This window comes from Cervus canadensis, chromosome 5, assembly GCF_019320065.1.
Source record: "Cervus canadensis isolate Bull #8, Minnesota chromosome 5, ASM1932006v1, whole genome shotgun sequence".
NCBI classification, from domain to species: domain Eukaryota; kingdom Metazoa; phylum Chordata; class Mammalia; order Artiodactyla; family Cervidae; genus Cervus; species Cervus canadensis.
Genome location: NC_057390.1, coordinates 26,519,293 through 26,538,619, shown reverse-complemented (window position 1 = coordinate 26,538,619; position 19,327 = coordinate 26,519,293). Strand labels below are relative to the sequence as shown.

At 43.3% G+C, this 19,327-nt stretch overlaps 1 protein-coding gene across 1 annotated transcript in view; it reads right to left on the bottom strand.

Moving 5' to 3' along the window:
* Nucleotides 1-12,076, bottom strand: part of LOC122442458 — a 55,342-nt gene extending 43,266 nt beyond the window's left edge. The window contains exon 1 of the mRNA XM_043470335.1: nt 11,957-12,076. Within this exon, the coding sequence (XP_043326270.1) occupies nt 11,957-12,076 (120 nt within the window). The remainder of the gene's footprint in view (nt 1-11,956) is intronic.
* Between the last annotated feature and the right edge of the window lie 7,251 nt (nt 12,077-19,327).

The window sequence follows — 19,327 nt, the reverse complement described above, 5'->3', positions numbered from 1 at the left end:
CATTGTCAGGCAAAGTGTTATGAAAATCACTGAAATACAGTGGTGACCAATACAAACACAGTCATTACCCTCAGGAATTTTAACATGCTTGTTCAAAGTCGAAGTTGCTGATCTCCCATGTTATGAGGACTGCTCTGGTCCCGCAGTAGCCATCTAGGTGTCATTTATGTGTCTACCTGGCTGGACCACGGCGCTCAGATATTTGATCAAACAATATTCTGTTTGTTTCTGTAAGGATGTTTTTGAATAAGATTAGCATTTAAATCAGTGAACTCTGAATAAAGCAGTTTGCCCTCCATAACGTTGGTGAGCCTCATCTCGTCTGTTGAAGGCCTGAATAGGCAGAAAGACTGGCAGCAAGAAAGACTTCTTCAGCCTGCAGGCCTTCAAACTGGAACTCCAGCCCCAGCTCCTCTGGCTCTCCAGCCTACCCACCCTGAGGATTTTGGACTTGCCATCTTCCATACTTACATGAGTCAGTTCCTTATAACAAATCTCTTTTTACATATAAATGCATCCTATGGATTTTGTTTCTCTGGAGAACCCTGACTAACACACATAGGAGTAGAAATTTGAGCTGGCAAATGGCTGTCTGGAATAAAGAACACATTTCCCGGCCTCTCCTGTAGCTCAATGTGGCCATGTGACCAATGGGATGTAAATAGAAGTTTGTGTGGTGGATTCTAAAGGACCTTCCTTAAAAGATAGCTGGTATGTGCCCTTCACTACTTCTTCCCATCTTCCTCCTTCCTGCTGCTTGAACCAAAGACATAGCAGGGCATGCTCCATCCTCAACCATAGCAGGAGGACAAACCTGTGAACTGGAAATCCCCAAAATGGAAATAATCCAAAACGAATCTGGGTTCCTGGGGGTTTTGTGAAGCAAAGTCACTTGGTTGTCCTGAACTTTTACTTGAGAAATGAGCTTCTTTGTGTAATCCACTGCCATTTTGTTTGTTAAAGTAGCCAAACCTAATCCTAAATGACATACCCACCCTTTCATGTGTCTGCCTGAGTACAATATCTGCTATGATTGAGGGGACCTGCCACTCACGGGGTCCAGAGTTGCTGAATGCGTGTGTACAGGTTGTGGCTACCTTTATGTGTCCCAAAGTATAGGTTGGAACAAAGAAGGGTTGTCCTCCTGGGAAGTTAAGTTTAAAAAGAAATCAAGATTGAAACCTAAACATTACTATTTCTCCTCTCTCCCTTGGATAAAAAGCAAATTTTAAAAAATTCAGTCAGTCAAATAGTTTTTCTTTGTTTTTAATGGAATGTATTCTTTTTTTCCCAACATGATACTAAATCATTTCTATTCTTTGCGAAGTTATTTAGATCTTATTGGACTTAAATACATCTATGTGTCTTGGACTATATCACAGTCACATGGTATTCATAGCCAGGTTTTCTCTTCCTATAATTATTTTTACCTGTAAAAAAGTGTTAGTCAAACTGGTAAAACCTACGTGTGTGTGTGTGTGTGTGTGTGTGTGTGTGATCCCTGCCACAGCCTTCTCCATCAGCAATGATCTGAATGCAATCATTGGAGATAGCAATTGTCTACTTTGTTCACAGTCTCCTCTCCTAAGTGGCACATTGCCCACCCCTCAGCTGACTGCACTCTGAGTGGGTGCCCAACACAAGGGCAGCCAAGTTGCAGGCTAACCAGGGCACTAGGCCCTGCCCCCTAGAAATGATCAAGACCAGTTGGGCCAGTCATATTTCTAAGACACAGAGAGACAGCCAGCCAGCTTTGAAAACAGAGGCCAAAATTTGTGTAAGAGTTGCTACAAGTTAAGCAAACCAGCAGTCATAATGGGACGCCCATAGGCAAGATGAAGTAACAAACTCTGAGTGAGCAGAGAGGAGAATGGAACAGACAGACAGAACAACAAATGTTGACAGAGAGGGCGGGTCTCCAGGGCTGCCTCAGTTCCTCCTAGTTTTCCAGTTCCTGATCCATTTCTAGCTCCAGGGCACAAGCTCCTGCAGCAAACCTTCTACAACTGCTGCATCCTTGGGTGTGTCTCTCTTTGATGGTCTATCCCATGCCCCTTGGCACTTTGGAGCCCAGCCCTGTTCAGGGGCCAGATAATCTGTGAATGCCTCACAGTCTGACTGACAAATACAGGTTCTTCACTGGAGGAGTTTTCACTCAAGTAGTTCTAAAAATGTCAAAAGAAGGGCAGCTTTCTGGAAGAGCCAATGTAAAATTTGAAGGCACAAAATCTGCCATCTTGCCACTTGTAGCGGGCTCACTTGGAGGCCATTGTTGTGTTCTGGGCTTCATTGGAGTTATAGGAAACAGTTGAAGACAGGAAGGAATTACTTTCCACTGAACTTATTCTGAAAAGGTGGGGAATCGTACTTTGAACACCCTACCTCTGCCACCTCCCTTTGGCTGAATAAGAACAAACCTTGTTGGTTTAGGCAGAGCTAAACAAGGCAATGCCTCTTCAGGCCCCGCCACAACAATCCCCTTGCTGCCCCAAGGACATCTCAGGTTTGAAAGACCCATAAATGGAGGTCTGTGTGTAGAAGCTACTTTGGGGTCTCTCACTGAAACCCAGCCTCCAGCCCAGCCTTGATGCATGAGCTCATTCTGCCCCGACTGGGAGACTGAGAAAATGGTCTGTGAATTTCTCTTCCACTCTGTCAAAATAAGAACAGAAAAAATACACCTCTGCAAAAGTGTTTTCTTTCAGCTTTTATTTGCACACATTCTGTATAATTATGGTCAGCAAGAGGGCATTTTCCATAGCCACACTGGCAGTATTTTCCACACAAAGGTTTATCCTGGCGGGCAGCCTGCCCTTGAGCTATTTACTTGTGTGGTGGATAGAAAGCCATCAGACCTACGGCCAGTTAGACCCCAGCAAAATGTTTTCATTTGGATGTCTCCTGTAACAGGGCATATTACTTGAATTTTCCCCCGCCCCTTGTCCCTCTTCTCTAGGTAAAGTGATTCAATATTGTGCAAACACCTTTACACAATCAACTCTATGGTATACCTCCCACTTAACTATGAAAGTTCATATTTCTAAATGCTTCTCCCTAGCTTTCAGTATCTTAGAAATTGTTAGTCCAACTTTATTCCTCATGACACCATCTCATTCCTTCACTATCCAGTCAAGCCTTTTGCTTCACTGGCCTCTCCCACCCCAAGCCCATTTTCTCCTTCAGGCCATTTCATGCTGTGATCACCATTCCAATTCTGAATGCCTGCCTCCTTCCTCAGCACCTTTGAATTCTGCCCACCACTAAACATTCAGTTCTGGTCTCCTTAGCGAAGCCCTCACTGACGGCTGATGTCGCCCAATTCCTCCTTCCGTCTATGTATGAGATGATCACTACATTTTTTGCTGTTAATGAGTCAATAGACAAGCTGACCAAAATGTTGACTATGGTTTGTTGCGTAGAGCCATAGCATAAATCGAATAATTCATTTAACAAATATTTACTGAGCACCTATCTTTTGTTCAGTGGTGTAGGGAAAATTTCATGTCAGAAAAAGTATGGGATTGAGTAATAAGACCTGTTTCTATCCTTGAGGAATTTGCAGAGACTTTTGAGAAAAAAAGATACATACATGAAAGGACAATTCCAGAGGTGAAGCCCAAAGAATGATGGTTCTTCAAGGCAACATGAGGTGGAACCAACAGGCAGGGGGGAGCCAACACCATCCACTAGAGAGGGACTAGGGGTTGGGAGGCAGTTCTAGCTAAGAGCAGAATCAGCTTTCTACAATTCACAGGGTACATGGATGGATGGATATTACTATGAATGATATAATAGATGGATGGTCCAAAAGGCATCCATCCATCCATTCTAGGAACAGTTATTGAACACTCACTAAGTGCCAGTCACAAAGGATACTTAGCTGGATAAAGTAGCCTTCAGTGAGACCGTAGTCTAGCGGCATGGCAATGCAGTCATAAGTCAACCAACACTGATTCTAAAAGTTTAAAGAGAAATAATAATAGCTACCTTTTTTTAAAGCACCTATAATATATTAGGCATTTTTCAAACATTGGTATTGTAGTCCCCACTCTGCGTGTTGAAGCAAACTCCTGGGGAAACCATGAGTATTTTTAGATTTTGAAGGAAACATAATGATATTCGATATCTGTTAGACACTGCGCAAACTATTAGCTTGAGGTAGTTCACGGTTTTAACGTGAGATCACACTGCATTCCTTTCGAGGACGTCATATCTTGTGGAGGTGGGTCTTTGGTGGCAGCTGCAATAAATAAATGTGTGTGTATATATATATACACACACCCCACAACTTCTTTATTCATTCTTCTGTCAATGGACACTTAAGTTGCTTCCATGTCTTAGCTACTGTAAATAGTGCCGCTATGAATATTGGGGTACATGTATCTTTTCTAATTATATTTTTCTCCAGATACATTGCCCAGGAGTGGGATTGTAGGATCATATGGTAGCTCTATTTTGAGTTTTTTAAGGAACCTCCACTGTTCTCCATAGTGGCTGCACAAACCTATATTTCCACCAACAATGTAGGAGGGTTCCTATTTGGTCTCTGACTTTTGGACTCTGAGGTGTTTCTTATGGACTAGAGACACAGTGAAAAGATGACTGATATACTGAGGACAACATAACCTGAGAAGCCTTGACAGCCTCTGTTTTATTGCCAGTCTTCCCAGGTTACTATTAATAAGTTGCCAAAGATCACACCAGTAGTTAAGTTCCAGAGTCAGGACTCGAAACCATGTCTCTTCTAATGGTCTCTAAAACTGCATCACCTTTGTTTATAATAATGATGGGAGCTCAGTGGGCTCACCCGGAGATGGATAGACAAGGCAGTTGGTGCAGCAGAAGTTAGAGAAGTGAGGTGGGACCCGCAGATCATGGAACTGAGACCTTGAGAGATGAACTTGGCAGTCGATTTGCTCTGTCACCCTTTTTGTGCTGAGTTTCCATGGGACCCTGGTCTGGTGGGAGGAAGAAGAAACAACCCTCAGAAGCACGTAGTAACAGACAACAGCCCTGTGATTTTCTCAGCGCTGGTCACAAAACAGGGAGGGAGTAGGGATGTGGAGACCATAATGAGGTGTGAGAAATGGCGGCTGAGTCTGCACACATTTTGGGGGTCAAACAGCTTTTCTTTCGGCCTGCTGATTTTTGAAAACTCACAGTCATCTCCCCAAATGACCGGGCTTCTCTCATTTCAGGTGGGCAGAGTCCTGCCAAGATTGTGGGGAGATGTGGAAGCAAGTTCTCCTGAGAGAGAACTTCTCTGGAATGGGGAAAACTTTAGGTCAACATCATTTGAACCTTGACCTCCAGAAATTCCTCTGCCTCAAGGGAAGACTCCTCTCTCCTCCCTTCCCCCTAACCTGGGGCCTCCAAATTGGGCTGGGAACAGATTCAGGGCAGGACCCCAGGGAAGCAGGATGGCCTTGCGAGTGTGGAGAGTGTGAGAGGTTTCTCTGCAAAGATCTTCAAAGGCAAAGCCCAAGGCACTGAGCACCCCAGGGGGGCATGCCCCAGAGAGGAGTGTGTAGGGACAGCCTGCGTTCAGGGCCCGACAGAGACCCCCTACTGTGGCAGCGGGCCTGCTTGTAGGAGCCCCGAGAAGCCTAATTCAATTACCCTTATCAGAATGCCTCTGAACTTAACAAAGCAGATAATCAGTTCCAGAGACAGATACTGTGTGGGGGGCCAAAATGATTTTGCTTCCCAAAATTGGAGGCTGAAATTGGAGATGTTTGGGTAATGGAAAACGTAATCCCTCCATGGGCCCAACCCCCGTCTCAGTACCCACACCTCAGACACCCCTACCATTGGAGCCAAGAGGAGTGGGATTCTCCTTAAGACACCTGATGTGAACTTGACCTCTTTCCCCCACCCTCTTTGAGTCACAGCTAGAAAGAAGCTGCGTAGAGACTGGAGGCAGGAGGGGAAGGGGATTAACATTTATTGAGAAGCCCTTGCCATACGAGTCAGATTCATCATACACACTATCTAATTTAAACAGCCCAACATGCCTTTTGAAGAAAAATATTAGTGTCACCACATTACAGAAGGCAATGGAGATTAGGAAACATTAAATCACTGCCTGAGGACCCATCATGATAAACAGCACAGGTTAGAGTCAAACACAGGTATCAGAATTTACAGCTCACTATCTAACTGATTAACTAACATGGCCTCTCTGCTCAACATCAGAAAGAAAATAGAAACTCACTTATTCAAACATCCATAGTGACCCTCCAAGGTACCTTTGTCTCTTGTAAAGGAAATAGACTCAGATGGGCTAAGTAACACTCCCGAGGTCACACAGCTGAGTGTGTCAGCGAAGATTTAGGTGAAATTGGAGTCAAAGCCAGGGATCTCAGTACTGCCTCACAGCTGCCATCCAAATTGTTTTCTAGAAACTTCTGTAGTTCTAAGTGCAGGGAACATATCTTCTCATTTTTCCCTACTGCGTGTGTGCTAAGTCACTTCAGTTGTGTCCAACTCTTGCGACCCCATGGACTGTAGCCTGCCAGGCTCCTCTGTCCATGGGATTCCTCAGGCAAGAATACTGCAGTGGGTTGCCAGTTCCTTCTCCATTTCCCTGCTGGGCCTGAGACAGAACCAGCATGAGCTGTTTCTGGGTTCTGTGTAGCCAGGGTGACTGTTGAATGTTCAGAGGTTTGCCATCACCAAAGAAGAGCTCTCACGTCCTGTTTACCTTAGAATTGTGGGACATACAATGTCAGCACTGGAAAGAGCTTCTGTCAGTGGATGGCACTGGTATTCCTTTAAACTTACCAATTTTATTAGGTAACATTTGACATGGACAGAATAATATCTACACAAATTGCAAACCATAGTGTAAGGTCAGGCCATTCAAAATGGCTGTTCTCTTGCTCTCTCTGTTCATCCCCTGCTTGACCAGTCCCTGCTTCACCTACACGCTATTCACATGACCATCCAATCCTTTTAATTATGGGACTTGATCAGTAACTGCCTACGTACTTGCCCTCTGCCACAGCCACTGGTTTCCGTGGTAACTGATGAGCCAACCCGACATCACGTCCCCCAGTAGCTGGTAGCCTCCTTCTCCCTCCACCCTCCTCTGGTAGTAAAGACTGCTGCCCTGTCCTGCTTGCAGTCTGCTGTACACAGTGGGGTGTCGCTCCAGAACTTTTACTTCAGAGGTTGTAAGATTTCCTATCCAACAATCCACTGACATCTCTATCTCTGCCTCCAGGCTCTTTCTTGTCTCACAACTGGGCAACTACAGGCTTGCAGGTTTGTGGGGTGCAGCCCTACACACAGTAATCATAACACTTGTGAACCTACCACAACCCCCCTTAGAACTAGACCATCACGATTAAGTCTCCTCCCCTTCCTTTCCCACACCTCCTCCATAGAAATAACCACTATCTTGAATTTTGCGTTTATCATTTCCTTGATTATTTTCATAATTTTGCCAACCATGTTTGTGATGCAAATTACATTACTGTTCCAAGTCCTTTAGATACTCTTTGACATATGACTTTGCAGTTCCTCCCATGGGAGGTGAAATACATTTCCCTGCACAATGTTAGATTTTCTTTAGCCAATAGATTGTGGTAGGCATTGATGGATGCTAATTCTGAGCCCAGGTCTCAAGAGGTATCACATTTCCACTTTCTCCTCTTATATGCCTGCCCTTGCTACAAGAAGAGCATGAGCCAGGTCTTACCTGCTGGTCCAAGGAGGATGAACAGACCTGGACCCAACCTGAAGCCAGAACCAAACCCAACTGAGTTCAAACTAGGTCAACCAATCCCTAGGCAATCCACAGATACTCTAGTAAGAATCCGTGAATGCTGTAAGCCGCTGAGGTTCGGACTAGTGAGATAGGCAGCATTATTGTGGTAATGGCTGATGAAATACAATGAATCTCTAAGTGAAAGTAAAAGTCACTCAGTTGTGTTGGATTCTTTGTGACCCCCTGGACTGTAGCCTGCCAGACTCCTCCATCCAGGGAATTCTCCAGGCAAAAATACTGGAGTGGGTTAGCTGTTCCCTTCTCCAGGGGATCTTCCAAACCCAGGAATTGAACCCAGGTGTCCTGCATTGCAGGCAGATTCTTTACCATCTGAGCTACCAGAGAAGCCCAATGAATCTCTAAAGATAATGTCATTTTCTTTTGCCTGTTTTTTGAGCTTTGAGAAATGATAATATTGCATGTCATTGTCTACTACTTACTTTCCTTTCCCATTCAGCATTATGTTTCTGAGATGTATGAAGTGAAAGATAATACAGTAAATGAACTATAAAAACAGTGTCCTCAGTTTAGAGATGAAGACAGTGAATGAGGTACGGAGCTCACGGAAGCCTGAGCTGACTTGGGACTCCAAGCCCTATTCCTTCTGCAAATATTTATTGAGTATAAGCAGAGCCCTTTCCTCAGTGCTGAGAACAGAAAGGTGAACTGGGCCCAGAAGAGTCTTTCCCTAAGGGCCTTGGGTTAAGGAGCCACTTCATGGAAAGAGGGCAACACCCATCTGTGCCTTCTACTATCTCATTGCCAGGGCTTCCTACTGCCTCTGCCCTGCTAGCCAGTCCTCTTCATCCCGTTCACCACCTCTGGTCCCTGGAGGCAGATAGTGTAATTAAGGCAGCATGGGAGGCAAGCAGGCAGAAATTGGGGAGTGGATAGCTCTCCTTGAGAGAAGTGCTGACAGACCGAGTTCCGGGAGAAGGGCCAAGGATTTATTGCTTGAGGGAGGCAGGTTTACGTTTATGCAGATGACACATGTCTGCAAGGAATGGGCAGTTATCTGACCCTGCCATGAGCTCAGCACGCCCCAGGACTCAGCTCCTGGGGTGATCACAGTCATCAACAACCATGTGTGAAAGAAAGCATGAGAAATGTTCCTCACCCTTGAGAACTCTGCAGTCAAACAAGGGGAGCAGGACACACCAAAACATGCAAGCTTCACACCCCTTGAACAAACACCAAGCATCACAGCTCTAAGCAGAGCTAAGTAGATACGCATGGATTGATGTGGGCGTGCAGGTACCTGGAAGTGGCTGAAATGACCGGATGTACTGTCATCCCATAGACAGGTGTCTTTTGTTTCTCTCCAACATTTGGGTAGTTCGCATGAGAGTTGCCTTTCACTCCATTATTTGGAAAAACAAGGTAAGTATCACTTCCCATTAAAACTAGACTGAACAGAGCTGAATTCTCCATTAGTGATTCAGAAAACATTCCAGGGTGTTGCAGGGCCTTGGGGACATCATTAGGAAAATCAGTAACCATACAGAATTGGAAGAAATAGCATCCTAATGATATGAGGTTTCATGGTGATTGGGTCCTGGATCAAGAAGTTATTTTCAGTAATGAAAGGCTAGCAACTCCTGCCAGATAGGAAAATGGCAAACCCAAGCTGAGTTCTTGGCCGCCCCCAGCTCTAGCGCTCAGCTCAGGCGGAGGCTGGAGGCCCCTCTCCTCTACCTCGATTCCCACTACCACCACCGAAGCAGCTGAAGGCACATCCTTATTGCTGTAACTGCCCCAACAGCCCCACCCTCATCCTTCCCAGACATAGGTCAGAGTCAGGTGTTTTTGCAAGCTCTCTTCTGGTTGGAGATCACTCGGAGAGCAGTTACAACTATGGGCTGTGGGTTGTGTGGACCGGGAAGGGCTAAGGTCAGAGTGGACAAGCCCCTCCTTGGGGAGAAAAGCACTACAGGGGGTTTTACCTGTCTCTATACTTCATTGCCATTTGAAAATCCCCCACTGCTCATTTTTATTGCTTGGGGTGGCTTTTTTAAATTTTTATTTTTTAATTGAAAGATAATTGCTTTACAATATTTTGCTGGTTTCTGCCGTATATCAACATGAGTCAGCCATAGGTATACCTGTGTCCCCTCCCTCTTAAGCCTCCCTCCCACCTCCCACCCCATCCCACCCCTCTAGGTTGTTACAGAGCCCCGGTTTGAATTCCCTGAGCCATACAGCAAATTCCCATTGGCTATCTATTTTACATATGGTAGTGTGTACGATTCCCATGGTGTTTTAAGTTTTTTGTTTTATTTATTTTCAGCTATGCTGGGTCTTCGTTGCTGTGGTCAGCCTATCTCGAGTTGCAATGAGTGAAGGCTATTCTTCATTGTGGTGTGTGGGCTTCTCTTGTTGTGGAGCACAGGCTCTAGGCACACAGCCTTCAGTAGTTGTTGGATGTAGGCTTAGTTGTATTGCAGCGTGTGGAGTCTTCCCTGACTGGGGATTAAACCTGTGTCCCCTGCATTGGCAGGTAGATTCTTAACTACTGGACCATCAGGGAAGTCCTGTCTGCGTTTTTTTTTTTTTTAACTCCAAAATTAATATTTCCAAAGACAGTGATTTCTGTCCCTATGGTCATATGTGAGGGACTCCCCCAGGGAAGGAAAGCAAGACATGGCCTATAATGAAGGAGTAAGGAGCCAGTGAGCCCACTTCAGTGACCCAGACTTACACACTATGTTTGACTGCCAGGTCAGAAGTGGATGGAAACAGCCAGAAGTCCTGAGATCAAGTCCCAGCCCTACCAGCAGTCTTTGCAGTACAAGGCTCTTTCCTTCCCTGGGTCTTAGATGTCCCATCTGTAAACAGAGGCTAAAGGGATGGTAACTTCTAACTGTAGGTATTTTCCACCTTTAAGAACTTATGGGGAAACTGAATGCTTCCAAAGAGATAGCGAGAAGAAAAGAAGAAAATGACCAAATTTATTTAGGCCAAACTTGAGGAAATATCAAGTGGCTCTTAGCCTCTTCTTCACAAAATATGGTGTACTTTCTTTGTCTTATATTCATTGCTGTTACACATGTGTGTTAGTTTTAGTTCCCTGATCAGTTTATTTGTTTTGTAAGAGCAAAGAAAAGTTTCATAGAGCTCACCGAAATTCAGAACAAATTCTATTATTTAAAAACACATTGTAAAATTAAAAATCATATTTATCTCCATTTACTAGATTAGAATAAATACCTGTCTGCTTATTATGCATTATTATTAAACTCATTATTTCTCACATCAACATTGTTAGAAAGATTGTGTTTCTGTGCCCATTTTATAGGAAATCGAGGACAAGAAAGGTTAGAAGACTTGTTAGCATCCATTTATGAGGAAGAGGGTAGAGCTGGCCTTGAACCCAAGTCTTTATACTTAAACTCCTAGAAGTCATTTGAATTTCTTCTATTCTCATGTGGCACCAGCAATGCAGACACAACAGGGAATCAATAAATAAACGTGGGTTGAGGGATACCACATAGTTATAAATTGCCTGGCTTAAAGGCTGGGGTGGAATCACATAGCCCGACATGACTTTATTCTCACCCAGGAATATCTGGGGGCCCCTCTGAGTGCCTCATGCTCCAGGAGCCACGGCTTCAAAGGGACCTGCCTGGACCTGATGGCCCCGCAGCTGCAGTCACGTGGCTGGCTGGGTATCTGCGGTTCCCCGTGCTCAGATGAGAAGCCGGTGGGCACAAGCCAGACCTGGAAGCCCCCCTTTACAAATACATTCCAGTTTTCATTCACCCCGGCTGACAGACAGGGCCCTACAAACCGCCCAGCAACACCAGCCAGGAAAAAAGCCCTCAGGTCTGCCCACAGGAACTTCACCAACAAGTCAGCCTGAGTCTGAGACAACAGCTCTGCTCACAGGACATCCAGAGGCTGTAAACCTGGGCCAGACCAGGTCACAGGGACTCACTGAATCTCATTTGCCCATCAGGCGACTGGAAAAAAATTGAAAAGCAAATACCTGGTACAGTTAAGTTGGTCATCTGAACCACAAATAAGTTAGGACATGTGTCCAGCCCACCTGTCCTGACAGCTCATTTTGAGAATACGTTTGTATGCAGCTTACTTGGGGATAGGGATTTGTTTTTCCTGGTGACATCAGCTCTGGAGTTGGTCCCTTTGCTGTCTTAGCCTCTTCCGTTGACCGTGTATATGAGATACCTTCCTCCTTCCACTTTCCCCACTCTCCCGCCACTCATCATCCTCACGATGGTCCTTGTCTGGTTCCTCATCCACTCCCCCAAAGAGCAGCTCTGGGTGGGCCCCTTGGTCCACCAACATGGTGTTGCCGTGTCCAGCTTCTCCAACACCACTTTCAACCATCATCCTCTATTCTCAGACCTTCAAAGTCTCCCGAGTTCTAATTACCACAGATTTGGACCTGGGCTCCTCTTTAGACTACATTTAGACCTAGACTCCCCTTTTCTAAAAAGCTTCTACCAGTAGGCCCCATGGACCACCTTCTGTTTCTCCCAGCCACACCTTCTGTCTTACTAGGCTAAGCTCCCCATTGGCCCAAAGAGTAGACTCAATCTGAGCTCATGGCCTTTGTTCACGTTGCTCTCCTCACCTGGCATGCTTTTCTCTATGTCCTGGTCTATCCTGATCTTCCCATCCTCCAAGGCCTCCTCATTTCTTTCTAGCAGTGATCCTCTCTATTCACTGAAATTCCACAGCACTGAGTTATATCCTGACTTGAACTGTTTTTAGACTCTTCCACAACAATCACTATATTATGGATAAATATATTACATAAAAGGGCTTCCCTGGTGGTTCAGATGGTAAAGAATCTGCCTGCAACGCAGGAGACCTGGGTTCAATCCCTGGGTCGAGGAGATCCCCTGGAGAGGGGCATAGCAACCCACTCCAGAATCCTTGCCTGAAGAATTCCATGGACAGAGGAACCCGATGGGCTACAGTCCGTGGGGTCGCAGAGAGTCAGACATGCCTGAGCGATTAACACAACAAAAAAAATTGTATAAAAAATAAATAGCCTTCTTAGAACTGGCAACCAGAGCCCTTGCACGTTAGAAGCCTCTGCTCAGCCCTCATCCATCCCCACCCTTCTTTATGGGGTGACGATTGTGTGGGACCAAATGAGCACACCATCTAGAGTCTGCAATGCTTCTTATTCCTATTTATAGACTATGTTCCTGATACCAGGAACCTGAACCTTCCTACCCAAACAGCCCTAAATCTATTTCCAGAGCCTGTGGAAGGCCCTCCCCCAGGTCTGTCTTTCAGAGGAGGAGGGGTGGCCAAGGGAGGCCATTTGCTGGGGGTGGTTTTGTGGATGGAGCTTGGCCTTGTAGGCTAGAATTTCCACATGCATATATACAAGGGTTTTGGTGGGAAGAGAAGGTAAGTGGGCCTCTGAAGGCTAGAGTGCCCCCAGCTGTCCTTTAGTCCCCTGCTGGAGGGTGAAGCTAAGACAGAGGAAAGTAAAGTGATTTGGAGAGAGAGATTGAGTACAGATGATCTTGTTGAAACTCTGGATTCAGCCTGTGCCTGGACTTTTCAATTATCTAAGGCAATATATTTTCCTTTTTGCTTAAACTCATTTGAGATGGACTTCTGTCACTTGCAACTAAAACTACTGAATACAATCATGATAATGATGAAGATTAATGATGATGGTGGTGGTGGTGATGACAGCCAACATTTATTGGGCCCCTGCAGGTCCCAAGCACTCTGCTTAACCTACATTAGCTCATTTCTTCCTCTCCCCACTTCATGAGGGAGTTGGTATTATCTGTTTCCCAAATGAGGAAACAAGGATTCAGAAAGGTAAAGTAACTTGCAGTGTGTGTTTAGCCACTGTAGGGCAAGAAAGGCTCTGAAAGAGCATGAAAGGGCAAGGGTCTAGGTCAGGATGCAACATGCTGAACTGGACACCCAGCAATTCTTTTCAGCAGAGAAGGAAAGGAGAAAACGATCCTTCTCCAAAATGCATTCCTCTATACTTCCCCTCTCTATCCCTGGTCCAGGGCTTCTCCAGCAAAGCTTTGGGAGGAAGGGCAGAATGGTGAGTCTGGAAGCACAGTGTCTCTACAGGGCTCTGGATGTTATGCTTTTCAGCAAATACACAAGGTAGCTTATACTGCTTTTGCTGCTGCTGCTGCTAAGTCACTTCAGTCATGTCCGACTCTGTGCGACCCCATAGACGGCAGCCCACCAGGCTCCCCCGTCCCTGGGATTCTCCAGGCAAGAACACTGCAGTGGGTTGCCATTTCCTTCTCCAATGCATGAAAGTGAAACGTGAAACTGAAGTCACTCAGTCATGTCCGAGTCTTAATGACCCCATGGACTACAGCCTACGAGGCTCCTCCATCCATGGGATTTTCCAGGCAAGAGTACTGGAGTGGGTTGCCATTGCCTGCTCCGATACTGCTACTGGGTTACATCCTAAAAATAAGCAGAGCATGTTACAGCTCAGATGGTGGACGATGGCCAAGTCCAAGTATCCACACCATGCGATACTGGATATAGGTAGGATATCCTGGATGTGGCCCATGGAGGAGCCTAGCACACATCCAATGAGTGACTGGAATCACGTAACTTACGTATGGCCCCCACAAGTGGAGGAGGAAAACCTCCAACCTCAAGAGGGCTTAGGCTAGAAAGTCTCACAGCTACATACACAGTTGTGAGATCAGATACATGTGTATTCCTCCTTTAAGGAGAGTAAATTAAAACCAAAATTAGCACAAGCAGGTATATATGTGGTGTGCAAGATAGCAAGACTGCCATAAAAGGTTTATGGCTGCCAGCGTGGGAGAGCTGCATGAGGCTGCCTCTGCTTGGCCACATGTGAGGAATGCTCTCCTCCCGTTGTCACTGTCATAAAATCTTTATAGAGAGTGCACAGACCTCCCCACTGTCAAGAACTCAGTGTCACTCACCTAACACTCATGAAGCATAAAGGGCCTTCCCGTCTGCAGGTGTGGGTTTTCAAAATCTTCCAGGAAGGTCAACAGTCACAGTAGAATCATCTCTGCCGTGCCTCTTGGAAGGAAAACTCACTCAAGTTCAGCTCCAAGCCCGAATACCTTTTATTAACTACCTTTCTTTAGTAGGAAATGTGCATAGTAAGCAAGTATATTTTCTACTGAGAACCTAAGTTTTGCAGAGGCAGGGTCCTGTGTGGGAGGCTGCAGTAAATGGCTCTGCTCATGAATGGGTATTCAGTCTGCCTACATCTGGATTTTGGCATTGAGAAATCACCAGGCTCTATGTAGCCAAGCTACATTTTCCAGTATTGGCTTTGTCAGTCATGAAAATGATGCTGAAATATTTGTCCATATCAACTTGACATCATGGAATATAAACGAGCAAAAAATGACTGTCATTTATTGGACTTCCTCAGTACTAATAAGGCATTAGGGAAAAGGAAGTGCCATTTCTATAATATTTCCCACTCAGTGGATGTAGATGCCATTTTTTTGAACAGGTAACATTGAAGGAAGACCAGGCTTTGATGGCAAATAGGAAAGCAAAATTTAGTCTTGGTAGTGATAAATTCGAGGTGATTTTGAAACTTCCAAGTCGGAAATTCAGAGGAACTCAGAGAAGAAATATGTGATATATACTTAAGGTTAATAGGTATGTCAATTTCAGCTGGAGCCATGGTTCTTAAAAGAGATTGCCTAGAGAGAGCATAGAAAAGAATAGGATTTAGGGCCAAGGCTTGAAGCTCATAAACTGTTCTTTGTTTTGTTTTGTTTTTTTAAAGTATGTGTGTGTGCATGCTCAGTTGCTCAGCTATCTGACTCTTTGTGACCCCGTGGACTGTAGCCTGCCAGGCTCCTCTGTTTATGGGATTTCCCAGGCAAGAATACTGGAGTGGGTTGCTATTACCTCCTCCAGAGGATCTTCCCAACCCAGGGATCAAACCCGTGTCTCCTGCATCTCCTGCTTTGGCAAGCAGATTCTTTGCCACTGAGCTACCTGGGAAGCCCCCCCAAAAATATGTAACAACTTTATTGAGATAAATAATTCACATACCTAAAATTCAACTTTTTAAAGTATAAAATTTGGTACTTTAATATATTCTCAGACATATGCAACCACCACAGTTATCTAATTCCAGAATGTTTTGTCACCTCAAAAAGAAACCCTGTACAGTCACTCTCCACTTCCAACCCCAGCCTCTGGCAGCCACTCATCTACTTTGTATCTCTATGAATTTGCTATTCTGAACGTTTCATCTATATCTCTCTTCTTTCACTTAGCGTGATGATTTTGAAGTTTGTTCATGTTGTAGCATGTAGCTGTATTTTTTTCCTTTCTATGGCTGAATAATATTCCCTAATACATATATATATATATATATACATATATATATATATATAATATAGGTACCATGCTTTATTCCTTCATTTATTAATTGATAGATATATGGATTGTTTCCATTTTTGGCTGTTATGATTAAGTTTGCTTTGAACAAGTTTTTGTGTGAACATGTTTTGAGTTCCCTTATAATCTAGGAATAAAATTGCTGCATCATCAAGTAACTCTATGTTTAACTTTTTGAAGAACAACCAAACCATTTTCACAAAGCAGCTGCATCATTTTACTTTCCCACCAACAATGTATGAGTTAATTACTCCATATTCTCATCAGCACTAGTTATTGTTTTTCTTTTTATTATAGACATCCAAGTAGGTATAAAGTGACATATTGTGGCTTTGATTCTCATTTCTCTAATGGTGTTGCATATTCTTTCATAGACTTATTGACCATTTGTGTATCTTCTTTGGAGAAATGTCTATGCAAATCCTCCACCCATTTTAAAATTGGGTTGTCTTTTTATTATTGAGTTGTACAAATTTCTTTATTCTGATACAAGTGTCTCATCATATATGTGCTTTGAAAAAAAATTTCTCCCATTTTGTTTGGATTGTATTTTTCACTTCATTGACTATTCTTGGAAGCACAAACATTTTTAATTTTGATGAACTTCAACTTACCTGTTTTTCCTCTCATGGTTTTGGTGGCATATCTAAGAAATCATTACCTAGTCAGAGGTCACAAAGATTGAAACTTACATTTTCTTCCAAAGATATAGTTTTAGTTCTCACATTTAGATCTCTGATACTTTTTAACTTTTGTATGTGTTTTGGAGGTAGAGATCCAAATTCATTCCTCTGTGTGTGAATATCCAGTAGTCTCAGCACCGTTTATTGAAAAGACTACTATTTCCCCATGATTTGTCTTGACACCCTTGACAAAAATCAGTTGACCAAAAACAAAAGTTTAGTTCTGGATTCTCAATTCTATTTCACTGATTTATCAATATACATCTATCTTTATGCAGATAGTACAATCTTGATTACTGTAGTAAGTTTTGAAATGAGAAAGTGTGAGTCTTCTAAGTTTGTTCTCTTTCAAGTTTTGGCTATCCTGGGTCCCTTGAATTTCCATATGAATTTTAAAATAAGTTCATTATATTTGAAAAGAAGCCAGATAGGATTTTTATTGGAATTGAATTGACTCTGAAGATCATTTTGAAGAGTTTGGACTCTTAACAAGATCAAGTCTTCCAATACATGGGAATGAGATGTCTTTCCTTTTTTTTTAATTTTCTTTAAGTCTTTGGTGACATTTTGTAATTTTCAGTGCATGTCTTACACTTGTTTTGTTAAATTTGTCCCTAAGTATTTTATTCTTTTTGATCTTGTTAGAAATTATTTTCTTAATTTTATTTTCTGATAGTTCATGCCAATGTTATAGAAATTTAATTTATTTTTGCATATTGATCTTGTATCCTGCAACCATGCTGAATTCATTTATTTGTCCTAATGGTTTTTTTTTAATGAATTCCTTAGGATTTTCTGTAGATAAGATCATTTCACGTGTAAACATTGCTAGTTTTGTTTTTCCCATTTCAGCCTTGATGCATTTTATTTCTTTTTCCTCCCTAGCTGCTCTGGTTAGAAGCTCCAGTACAATGTTAACTAGAAGTGGCAAGAATGAACATCCTTATCTTGTTCTTAATTTTTTGTTCTTCATCCTTTTCTTTCATTATAAGCTGGTGTTAGCTGTGGGTTTTTCATAGACAACTGTATTTGTTTTCTATTACTACTGTAACTAATTGTGACAAACTCGATACCTTAAAACAGCATGCATTTATTATCTTCCAGTTCTATATTTTAGGAGTCTAACATGGGCTTCACCAAGCTAAAACCAAAGTGTCAGATGGGTTGTTTTCCATTCTGTTGACTCGAGTCTTCTCTGCCTTTTCCAACTTCTAAAGGTCACTCACATTACTTGGCTCATGGCCCTCTTTCTCCATTTTCAAAGCTATCACAGTGGCATCTCTCTCATTTTTTCTTCTACAGTGAAAAAGCTCTTCCTCTGGCTGAATACATCAGGAATGGTTCTCTATTTTAAGGATTCAAGTGATTAAACTGGTTCTGTCTCAGTGTCTGTAACCTTAATCCCATCTGTGAAGTTCCTTTTCCCATGTAAAGTAACATTCACTTGTTCCAGGGGTTAGGGTGCGGATATCTATGGGAGGCAATTATTCTATCCACCATATATTCCATTCTCTGACCCTCAAAGATTCATGTCTGCCCCATATGCAAAATACTTTTACCCCATCCCAAGATCCCCTTAATTCTCAACCCATTACAGCATCAGCAAATCTGAAACTTTACCTATATCTCTGCAGTTCAAAAGTTCCAAATACCGTCATCTAAATCATCAGTGTAGGTATGAGCAAATTGCAGTATAATCTGTCCTGGAGCAGAGTTCCTCTCCATGTGGGCAAGTGAAGCTAAAGAAGCAAGTTATAAGCTCCCAAAATATAAAGGTAAGACATTCTGATTACAAGAGGGAGAAATGAGATAGGAAAAAGAGTCACTGGTCCCCCAAAATGTAGGCATTCAGCCAGGCCAACTCCACTGGGCTTCAAGACCTAGAAATAATGTTCTGGGGCTCTCAGTTCCAACTTCTGGGTCCATGGTTCTACACTCTGGGCCTGAGGCTCCATCTTCTGAGTCATCCTTCATTTTTTATGAACAGTAACATGTGTTTACAGCTGAGTAGTTTCACCAGCCTATTTCCTGCCTACAGAACTTTAGGGGTCCAAGAGCCTTCTTTAATTTTGTTCTCTGTCCCTATTTGCCCAAGCTGGCAGTATTTCTGCTGGCATAAAATTCTCAAGAATCTGCCTCTTTCTCTTTAGACAAAAGTCCGTCACTAGATTCTTCCTAAATAATCCCACCTCTATTTGTGGCTTCTGCTGGGATAGCCGAGGAGATTTATGTGTTATACACTTCATTTCTAAGAGCCTTCTGTGTAAATGAATATTCTAGCTTTTTTACTTTTCTGAGGCATTAGCAAGAGGTTATCCGGCTACACTCTTAACTCTTTTCCAATAATACTCTTCCCTGAAAGGGAATCTCTTAATTTTAGCATCTTTTGCAATCTGGTTTAGCTGAGAACTTCCCAAATCATGAAGTCCCAGATCCTTAAAAAAAAATAAAAAGTTCTCACTTCAATTTGTTTCTTTTCTCTTGTATTTTACTC